At 45.0% G+C, this 10883-nt stretch overlaps 1 protein-coding gene across 3 annotated transcripts in view; it reads left to right on the plus strand.

Moving 5' to 3' along the window:
• The window catches only part of LOC310798181 (copine-1-like), a 49290-nt gene that overhangs the window by 30779 nt on the left and 7628 nt on the right, over window positions 1-10883 (plus strand). For 2 of the 3 annotated variants that reach the window (XM_083660656.1, XM_083660657.1), the window contains exons 3-11: window positions 92-271; window positions 1809-1883; window positions 2241-2312; window positions 2619-2702; window positions 2869-2958; window positions 8247-8345; window positions 9714-9800; window positions 10260-10319; window positions 10864-10883. The exon at window positions 10864-10883 is cut by the window's right edge and continues 114 nt beyond it. In XM_083660656.1, coding sequence (XP_083516782.1) covers window positions 92-271; window positions 1809-1883; window positions 2241-2312; window positions 2619-2702; window positions 2869-2958; window positions 8247-8345; window positions 9714-9800; window positions 10260-10319; window positions 10864-10883 — 767 coding nt within the window. Of the gene's footprint in view, window positions 1-91; window positions 272-1808; window positions 1884-2240; window positions 2313-2618; window positions 2703-2868; window positions 2959-8068; window positions 8165-8246; window positions 8346-9713; window positions 9801-10259; window positions 10320-10863 lie in introns of all 3 variants that reach the window. The other variant, XM_083660658.1, reaches the window with a different exon arrangement.

Here is a 10883-nt window from a genome sequence, read left to right on the forward strand (position 1 = left end):
CCCTCTTTCTTCCTTTCTCTCTCCCTTTCTCTTCCTCTCTGTACCTCCCTCTCTCTTTCTCTCACTCTCTCACTCTCTCTCTCCCTCTCAGCTGGGTCGTACAGAGCGGTTGAAAAACACCCAAAGTCCATGCTTCAGTCAGCGCCTCAAGGTGGATTATCACTTTGAGACGGTGCAGCAGCTGAAGCTGGGCGTGTACGACATCGACAACTCCAGCGCCGACCTTGGCGACGACGACTTCCTAGGAGGGGCGGAGCTAACTCTGGGACAGGTGAGGGGCGGGGCTAACCCTGGGACAGGTGAGGGGCGGGGCTACCGCTGGGACAGGCAAGGGGCAGGGCTCATGCTGAGGCAGGCAAGGGGCGGAGCTAACGCTGGAACAGGTTAGGGGTGGAGCTAAGTCGCCCCCAGGCCACGTTCTAATAATCGGCAGGTCTCCTGCCTCTCATTCATTCACTCACTCACCCTATTCTCCTCTTTGCAGTGTGTAAAGAAGGACAACCAATAGAAAGACAGTATCTGCAGTGTGTAAAGAAGGACAACCAATAGAAAGACAGTGTCTGCAGTGTGTAAAGAAGGACAACCAATAGAAAGACAGTATCCCCGGATGGAACAGGGAAGAAATCTCTCTTCTCCTGATGAGAAGAGGAGAATCTCCTCTGCCTTCTAGTTAGTTTCAATTTCAACATAGTCATTCAATCCACGGTAACACATCACAAATGCATTGAATCAGCATTAAGTAGGTCCCTCATGATAAAGAAACCATGATTTTCTAAAATTGATTTTCTATTGCCTGTGGGTTCTGTGGGTTCATAGTCATAGCGATTTCCATGTGACCTAAATGGGCTGGTGGTCTATAGAGGAGAATGTGTATGAAGAGGATACGGTACACACTTGTTAAAGTAGTATACAGTATTTAGGCAAAAATTACGAGTAGCTTGTAAAATGTCCAAAACAACGCGTCTGGACGGAGATATCCAGTGCTTCATTAAAGCACCGCACTGGCAGGTTGAGGATGAAATATATTGAATCAAAGTTATGAGCATAAACAAATCCTGGACTTTGGAAAAGTCCCTTGAGCCTCTCGCTGCATTTAATGTGGTTTCTCCTTATCTTTCCCCACAAGCAAAAGACCAGACAAGAGCTGACAACACCAGAGCAATTTCCCACTTTTTAATCAGACAGATTCTCTATTAGAAGTATCTATATTTATCCATCGACTGCCATCTTTGCGGCGTGTTCAAATGCAGCTTTTTGGCACAGGAGACGTGACGTGACGTGATGCATTGGTCGGCCTCTAGTTGCCACTAGTCCTTTCTGGTCTTCCCGGTGTGTCTCTGTCTTTATGTTCAGAGTCAGACCCAGACTGTCATTTTGGGTCCGGGAGTTAAAAAGTTTCTGACATCAATATATATCGGCCGACATTCTTTATATACACAGAATAATATAAACACATGTTTGCAATGATCCCCCAAATGTGCTTATGAAACACTTGTGACAGTTATGTCATGGAGGCAGGATGTTTTTCATAAACTATTATCCAAAATGAGTCTTTGCACTGAACAGTCAATTGCACTTAAAAAAAAAAAAACAGTTGTGTGAGAGTGCCCTCTGCTGGACAAACTACGTGATGACACATTTCTAAATGGTTTTCTGCACAATATGTTCTGTACAAAACATTTTATTATATTCATAATGCTACGGTACCTAACCTAAGATCACCTCCACCCCTGTGTGTGTGTGTGTGTGTGTGTGTGTGTGTGTGTGTGTGTGTGTGTGTGTGTGTGTGTGTGTGTGTGTGTGTGTAGATCGTGTCCAGTAAAGGTGTGACCAGACCTCTGCATCTGAAGAAGGGAAAGCCTGCAGGAAAAGGAACCATTACTGTACGCTGTGTGTGTGTGTGTGTGTTAAAATAGATCACACTACATTATTGCAGTCATTTCTGTGACTACTGAGTTAAGCAGCAGGTTCAACCTGTGTCTGTCTACTAACTCACCTTGATTGCTTTTTGAGAGAGGTGTGTGTGTGTATAAAATAATAGTTGTATATAATAATGGAGTGAATTATATCACTATCTATGCATTACCTTGCCATGTTTTATGTTTCATTTTGTTTGCTTTTTATTTATTTATTTGTTCTTTTTTCTTGCTTTTGTTTATATTGTATGCTTTGATGTAATTGTTACTATTGCTTTTACTATTGGTGTGTGTGTGTGTGTGTGTGTGTGTGTGTGTGTGCAGGTCACAGCAGAGGAGATAAAGGACAACAGAGCCATAGTGTTGGAGGTGGAGGCCAAAGGCCTGGACAAGAAGGTGAGTTGGGGCGGCTCCTCTGGACACTCACTTTGTTCTTTGTAACAATTTCATTAAAATATGAAATGCACAGTATGTCCGTCTTTTTGTCTTTTTTTTTTTACATTTCTGCTCACGTTTTGATGCTTTTGTGAGTTTTTAACATTTTTGTGAGTTTTTGTCAGTTTGCATGTAATTTCTAAATTCAAACATAAAGCAGAAAAGCAACGTGTGTGTGTGTGTGTGTGCGTGCGTGCGTGTGTGTTTTTGAGCATAGATTGTATAAATATGGACGTAGTCACCTTGGACTCATCTTGTGTGTTGTAGGACCTGTTTGGGAAGTCTGATCCGTTCCTGGAGTTCTTTAAACAGGGAGACGATGGGAAGTGGCAGCTAGTGCACAGAACAGAGGTACAAACACACACACACACACACACACACACACACACACTGCTGGTGATGATGAACGTTATTGGTTAGAAATGCACAGATTGCAAATTGCAATTTTCTCGGTCAATGAAGCGCCTGTGTGTGTGTGTGTGTGCGTGTGCGTGTGTGTGTGTGCGCGTGTGTGTAGGTGGTGAAGAACAACCTGAGTCCGTGCTGGAAGAAGTTCACTGTCCCTCTGCAGACATTCTGCAGCAGCGACCTGGAGAGAGCTGTCAAGGTAAATAGACACACACAGACAGACACACACACACACACACACAGACAGACACACACGCACACACACACAGACACACACACACACACACACACACACACACACACACACAAAGACACACACGCACACACACACACACACGCACACACACACAGGGGTGGGGGTGATCTTCGAAGAATGGTCAGATAGTTCCCAGTGAATATCAAATAGTATTTTTTGCTTGAAATGCCTCTCTAGTATTCAATCATACTGTATAAAATATCCTGATGGGTTTTGTTTGTTGTTTTTCCCCACATCTGTGCAAACTAATCATTGTATTGAAAATAAAATCACAACATTATGGGGGGACAGCATCGCATTAGGGATGGGTAGGGTCATGATTTTCAAATGTTTGTATGGTCATTAAATAAATAAAAAATCGAATAGTTTATGTGACTATCGTCTTGTCGGATATTTCCTTGTTTTTACCGGTGTTTTTAGCTAGCTCGTCTATGCTAACATGCACCTAGCTTGCTAGTTAACCTGTCTAGCTAACGTCAATGTGGCTAGCCTAGTTTACACCCAATCAAATAGTTCCCAGTGAATATCGAATAGTATTTTTGCTTGAAATGCCCATATCAAATATAGTGATTTTTTTCCTTCTTCTCACAACTGTGCAAACTGTTAGACTTAATGTAGAATCTAGCTGCAGGACAGTAAATACTGAAGTCATCATAGTGAACATTTTGTGCTGGAGGTGTGTGTGTGTGTGTGTGTGTGTGTGTGTGTGTGTGTGTGTGTGTGTGTGTGTGTGTGTGTGTGTGTGTGTGTGTGTGTGTCCGGGGGTAAAGGGAGCAGAGATGGGAAATGTTTAAGTACACACACTCTTTTCTTTACTTGAGTAGAAGTACAGTTACTTGTCTAAATAAAGACTCTGGTAAAAGTAGAAGTACTGATTCAACTTGTTTAATCAAGTAAAAGTAAAACAATTACAGGCTCTGAAATGTAATCAAGTCTAAAAGTCAAAAGTATTTCTCCCAATTGTTTCTGTGCAAAGCTAACTGAACCTCACATCATATTAATATTGGCTACAGGAGGTGTATGCTGATGGTATATCATCTCTGCTCCTGGAGTTGTTTGAAACACAGTCATTGAAGAACTAAATCTAGGAAATTAAATGAAATAAACTGACTCCCTTTAAGCTTCAAGTCAGTTTTGGTGGAGCACGAAGTCCTTCATCACTTGTGTTAGTGGTAGGGAGTGGACTTGGTTCAGGCGATGTGTGCCCAGCACTTGGCGGATCCGGATCCGACACACGTGGGCCAGACTGGGAGGACATCTCTTGGCCTCCAGAAAGACCCTGAGAGCCTCAGGATCAGCCCATTTCTCCAGCTGTTCCTGCTCTGTGGTCACCAGGGCCGGGTCAGCGCCGTGGTCCAGTAGCAGCTGGACGACGGCCATGTTGCACCTTTTATACAGCACCACCTCCAGCAGGTGAGAAGCCACATCACGGGTCAGAACGACAGCAGCCTGGAGCAGCAGGTGGAAGCAGTCCAGGCGGTTGTGTGCAGCACTGATGTAGAGAGGGGTGCGTGAGCCGCGTATGCTTCTGTTAGGGTCGGCCCCGGCTTCCAGGAGGATCCGGACACAGTCCAGGTGACCGTGGTACACAGCACAGTAGAGAGGCGTGTAGTTATACTCATCAGCTAGGTCTACCTGTGCTCCCTGTGTGATCAGGTAGTCCACACAGGCAGCATGACCCAGCCAGGCTGCGAGCCACAGAGGGGTCCACCCCTCATTAACACACCGCTCATTGATCAGCCTTCTGAAGTGGTCTTCCTGCAGCAGGCTCCTCAGTGTGTCCAGGTCTCCTGCCCAGACGGCATCATGAAGCTGCGTGTCACAATGTCCTGCTTGAACAGCCATTCCTTCAGATGTGTCACTGTATCACACTGACTTGTAGCTGTGTCTCAAACAGAAGGCAGTGTTGCCAGGCGGGAAATGTTGAATTATCGTACCTGAGGATCAAAATGATCCTTTTTGGAGGGAAATTATCGTACGCGAGCAGGGGCTTCTTCTTTTTATGGCTTTCCTTGCATCTTCCACCACTTATATATTGTAGCCTCAGCCGGGAAGGATTTATGACATCACTGATGACATCACCGATAACATCACAATCCTTGAATTATGACATCACTGATGATGTCACAAACAGATGGCATCATGGAGCCGCCTGTCGCTGCGTGCCCCAGAGGGGTCCACCAACACTGCTCATTTATCTGCCTTCTGAAGCGGTCTTCCTGGTCTAGAGAGAGAGAGAGTAGAGAGGCAAAGAGAGTAGAGAGGGAAAGAGGAGAGAGAGGCAGTAGAGAGAGAGTAGAGAGGGAAAGGGCGAGAGGAGAGGAGAGAGGCAGTAGAGAGAGGGAGAGAGAGTAGAGAGGGAGAGAGAGTAGAGAGGGAGAGAGAGTAGAGAGAGAGAGAGTAGAGAGGGAGAGAGAGAGAGAGGAGGGAGAGAGAGAGGGAGAGAGTAGAGAGGGAGAGAGAGAGAGTAGAGAGGGAGAGGGAGAGAGAGGGAGAGAGAGAGAGAGGGAGAGAGAGAGAGAGAGAGAGAGAGAGAGGCAGTAGAGAGAGAGGGGGAGAAAAGACAGAGAGAGAAAGTAGAGACAGAAGATAAGTTCCCAGCTCTCTCCTCGGTCCCAGAGGGGTAGCTGGCACACTGTGTGTGTGTGTGCATATGTCTGTGATTTTCTGTGTGTGCGCGCGCACGTGTGCATCTCTGTGTGTGTGTGTGTATATTTGTGCTGGAGGGGAGGGGTGAAAAAGTGAACAAGGAGAGAGAGAGGAATGGAAATCAAGAGCTGAAGGGCTTGAAAGAAAGTTGTGAAGCTGTGTGTCCTTAGCCCTTTTTCCACATGCGCTTTGTACCGCAAAATGACTGGAACGTGGTCTAATGTCTGCATGTGGGAAAGGCGCTGTGCCGGTATAAGTGCGACCCCGTCATCGCGGCCATTTCACCAGTTTTGAGCCAGTCAGAAGAGCGGTATGCCGCGATAGGCAGACAGGTGAGAAAGGGGTCCAGTCATTTTCCGCGACACCGGTCCTTCTCTCATCATGGGCGAGGTGTACACACGTTGCTTAACGTTCACTTCCAGCGTGCGTCATCTAATCATTCGCGCACATCAAAGCAAACTACTTCCACATTTCGCTTCGTGCATTTCGTCGCTGTGCAATGAAAGCCACTTATCTCCAAATCGCCAACTTTTCAGGAAATGAAAAAAAACCCGTGCTCTTAAAATACTGAACACCACGTTGTCATATTTGACACATGTCTTCATTGTAGACAGTTTATCGCTGAATGTGTCATTACATTATTAATATCTTACCTGAATAAGCTCAAATGCTGTTACAGGATTATCACACCGAGTCTGGAGCACTTTCTGCTGGCCAGACAGCAGCGTGTGGGAGCCTGCGCCTGCCTTTTAGAGCGCGAGCACGAGCCGCTGTGCTCCAGGCAGCGGGGACGCGCGGGCGGAGCTCTTCACTCTGCCAAGCCGGGGAGAGTGGCTCTGTCATGGGTTGAGCAGTCCCGGAGTAACGTGACATTATTCTTGTCAGAAACAACTTCGATTTGCATACTTTAAATGAGTTTGCAGCCCAAGGACAACCCGAAAACACCTTATTGATCTAAACCCGACCCCCCAAATAACCTCCCCCCGCCCCCCAACATACAGGAAATTTCGCTCCTAGATTCTCACATGCCAGCGCTGAGGTGTGAAGGGAAATTCCGGGAAATGTCCGATATTGACTTACAGGTAATTTTCAGGTACGCATGTGGGAAAACGGCTTGTGTGTGTGTGTGTGTGTGTGTGTGTGTGTGTGTGTGTGAATATATGTCTGTGATTTTCTGTGTGTGCGCACGTGTGCATCTCTGTGTGTGTGTGTGTGTGTGTGTATACCGTACAACGGCACATTTTGGTGGGACAGCATCACATTAGATTTAGGCTGGCCCAAGCCTAATGATTATTAGGGCTGTGGAAATGGCTGGATTCTTAGATGCATCGCGATGTGGACAATTCTGAATCCATGCACAAAATGTTAAAAAGAATTGATTATCTATTTACCTTATGTAGCCACGCCCATTTGACCCGGTTGTGTGGTCGTGTGACGACTTCCGGCAAAAAATAAAATAAAATAAAATGGCTGGCTGCTCCAATATCATATAACTCTGAATTAACTCATAATTTAGCCAATTGTGTGTAACATACCAAATAAAAGCAAACGGCAATGTCTAAGAATGCAACGCCATGTAACTGGCTCGTTAAGTCTCGCATTCCAGGGAATTACGTTAACGTCTGCGGGTCTTATTGACGTTAGTGGCGCGAGCGCTCGGAGGAGAGAAAACTATCTGAAGCTTTCTTTGTTGGAGTCCAGGTATGTTTTACAAGAAAGTGCTCGTCATTGTCGAACAGTAACAGTAACAGTGGATACTCGCTTGCTTGCTGTGTACCGAGCTCAAAGTAGTAGGCTACATTCTTTGTTTTACCCCCTTCACTGTCCGCTACAAACTCTCTTCTTCATGACGTTCTTTCATATTTGGCTCCGTGACCGCCGGAAGTGTTAACACGACCCGGAAGAATTTTGCCCACCCCCTGCGTCTGAATATAAGGTGAATTGGGCAGCAAATGCCAGGGCATTGACCTATTGGCAATAGGGACTCCCAGGTGAAACACACAAAAGCATCCAAGCAAAGGCAGGTCTGATGCGTGTGCTACCTAAAAGCATGTTGTTTTTCTTTACATGGTTATCATGTAAATATTGAGGCGGGGGGGGGGGGACGTCTTAAACAGGACTTTGATTATGAAAGGCATGTACAATGGACATTTCTTCACATTTGGCTCAAACATCAAAGTCTGGACAGACATGCATGTCGACTGCTCACTTGTTGGCGGAGGCATATATCCGCGGTGCGGTCGTTCTAATATTTGTTGATGAAACTTTTTTTTTATTTTTTTTAACGTCTAGTTTTCATCAGTGACAATAGGTCGTTCATGAATATTTTTCATCAACGAAATGAACACTGCATGCCTGTGTGTGTGTGTGTGTGTGTGTGTGTCTGTGTGTGTGTGTGTGGCAGGTAGTGTGTTATGATAAAGATGAGGACACCAGCTCAGATGAGATAGGACAGTTCACCTGTTCAGCCAATCAGCTGCTGAGAGCGGCCGACAGTCAGGTGAGACTCCGCCTCTAACGTCTCTGACTAACTCCGCCTCCTCTTCTCCTCTTCGTCTTTCCTCTCTTCTCCTCTCCTCCAGGTCCATTGCTCTGATTATGACAGTGATGGATCTCACGATCTGATTGGCTGTTTCACCACTAAAGTCTCAGAGCTGCAGAAAGCGGCGCATGGCTCCCCGGTGAGGTCACTTCCTGCTTTCTATTTTGAACTCTATTTCTATTTGGAACAAATTAACTCAAACATGTCAATCATGCTACAACTTTGCTGCTGCTGCTTGATACAAAAGGAAAACTTGCACGGTTCCCATTTTCCATGACTAATGTACAAGAGAAGTCTAATATAATATCATCAAAAAAATAATTTAGCCCCTAAAGTCAATTTTTTAAGCTGTATAGATGGTATTCGGTCAGCATCATCACAGTCGCCGCGGTCATATTGTTGACATACCGTCCTGCACGCACGGTGCTGCAGTTGACAACTAGTAACAGCCTTATTGTCCTTCCTGTTGCGTTAAGGTCTATGCAGTGAGACGTCGGATCGAATGCTAGTCTGGAGGATGAGAACCTGTTTAACTGTGTCTGTCCCTGCTCTGGTTTAACCTGTTTAACTGTGTCTGTCCCTGCTCTGGTTTAACTGTGTCTGTCCCTGCTCTGGTTTAACTGTGTCTGTCCCTGCTCTGGTTTAACTGTGTCTGTCCCTGCTCTGGTTTAACTGTGTCTGTCCCTGCTCTGGTTTAACCTGTTTAACTGTGTCTGTCCCTGCTCTGGTTTAACTCCTCATGGCAAATGTATCAGATTCTTAAAGAAGGTGTCAGGGAGTCTCAGCTTTGACTCTGATAACATCACTGTCCTCACCTGTCTTTGGCTTCCTGTGTCTTTCACAGTGGCTTTCTGGGAGTTGGAGTCTCTGCTGTGTTCACCTGTCTCTGTCTCTCTGCCTCATACTGCTCTTTCATTTCTATATGTTTTCAAATGTCTAGAAAATGTTATTACTGTCGTGTGCCTGCTTCAGCAAGCAAGCTATTGCTGTTCCTCTTACTTATTATATATATATTTTTTTTTTCAACTTTAATGCGGCTTGAACCGTTGGAGCTATCTACGCAGTTCTAACTCTTAAAGGGATAGTTCACCCTAAAATCCTAAATACATATTTCTCCTCTTACCTGTAGCCTAGTGCTATTTATCCATCTAGATGGTTTTGGTGTGAGTTGCATAGTTTTGGAGATATGGGGTGTTCTCTCAATACAATGGAACTGGATAGCACTCGGCTTGTGGTGCTCAAAGCACACACACAAAACATACATTTGAAAAACTCAACAGCAATGTCTCTTTCCAGAAATCATGACCTGGTTACTGAAGATAATCCACAGACCTTGTTGTGAGCAGTTTCATATAGGAACTATTTTCTTTTGACTGAACTACACCTGCTAGCTGCTAGATAGCTGCTGCTCTTGCAGTTTCATGGAGGAACTAGCTAGCAGCTAGCGGGTCAAAAGGAAAGACTTGTGTGTGTGTGTGTGTGTGAGCTGTAGCTGCTGTGTCCCCAGGTGGAGTTCAACTGCATTCACCCGGAGAAACAGAAGAAGAAGAAGAGCTATAAGAACTCTGGAGTGGTGTGTGTGAAGAGCTGCAAGGTAGACATTACACTACATTACCCACCGTTTATTTTATTTTTATTTACACATTAATAAAAACAGAAATGGACAAAATGTGAACGACAAACAAATGTTCCCTCTGCTGCTGCTGCCGGCAAGTCATCTGTCAATGATCTATTATCAGTTTGTATCGTATTAGCTCCCAGCTCCCATGATGTATAAAATAACCTGGGTAGGGTATAGAAAATGGCAGTTCAGTCCCATGTTCAGGCCGACTGACATGCAGGAGTAAATTGACTCCCAATCGCATTATCTGCGTGTGTTAGTCGGACTTTTATCACTTCGATTTCAGTCGAGCTAACATGTTTACATGTATTTCAAAAGTCCAGTTTTAGGCGGACTAACGCAATAATTCAATTTTTTTAAGTGTCATGTAAACCTACTGACTGTGTGTGTGTGTGTGTGTGTGTGTGTGTGTGTGTGTGTGTGTGTGTGTAGCTGGTGACCCAGTACACCTTCCTGGACTATGTGATGGGCGGCTGCCAGATCAACTTCACTGTACGTCAACACACGTCCTCTCCTCTCATCTTATTGGCTGCTCACACACAGCGTTAGCATCACATTAGCACAGCGTTAGCATCACATTAGCGTTATCGTGTGTGTGTCCATGCAGCATTTCTCTGTGGTTTTGGAAAAGGTTCTGCCTTTAGCGCTATTTGTATAGAGAAATAAATAAAAAACAGATCATCATAAAGAATACAAGTAGACTTGTAAATAGTTTTTATCCGGAGGTGGTCCAGTTCTTAAATGAATAGCACTACTGCACTTTACTAAGTGCTCTATAATGCACTTTAGTAATTACAGCAACTTTTACACTTCTTTTTGCAACTTTTGCACTTTGCCGACAATACAAGATGTACTGTATACTGCATGTCCTATGTCTTATTTTGTTTTTATGTGGTTTACGCGTCTGTAAATGTGTATGTAAACTTGTTTGTTGTTGCTATGGTGTGTGTGTGCGTACGTGTGTGCATGCGCGTGTGTGTTTGTGCGTGTGTGCATGTGTGTGTGTGTGTTTGTGCGTGTGTGCATGTGTGTGTAGGTGGGGATAGACTTCACGGG

The sequence above is a fragment of the Poromitra crassiceps genome (genome assembly GCF_964638095.1).
Source record: "Poromitra crassiceps genome assembly, chromosome: 25".
NCBI lineage: Eukaryota > Metazoa > Chordata > Actinopteri > Beryciformes > Melamphaidae > Poromitra > Poromitra crassiceps.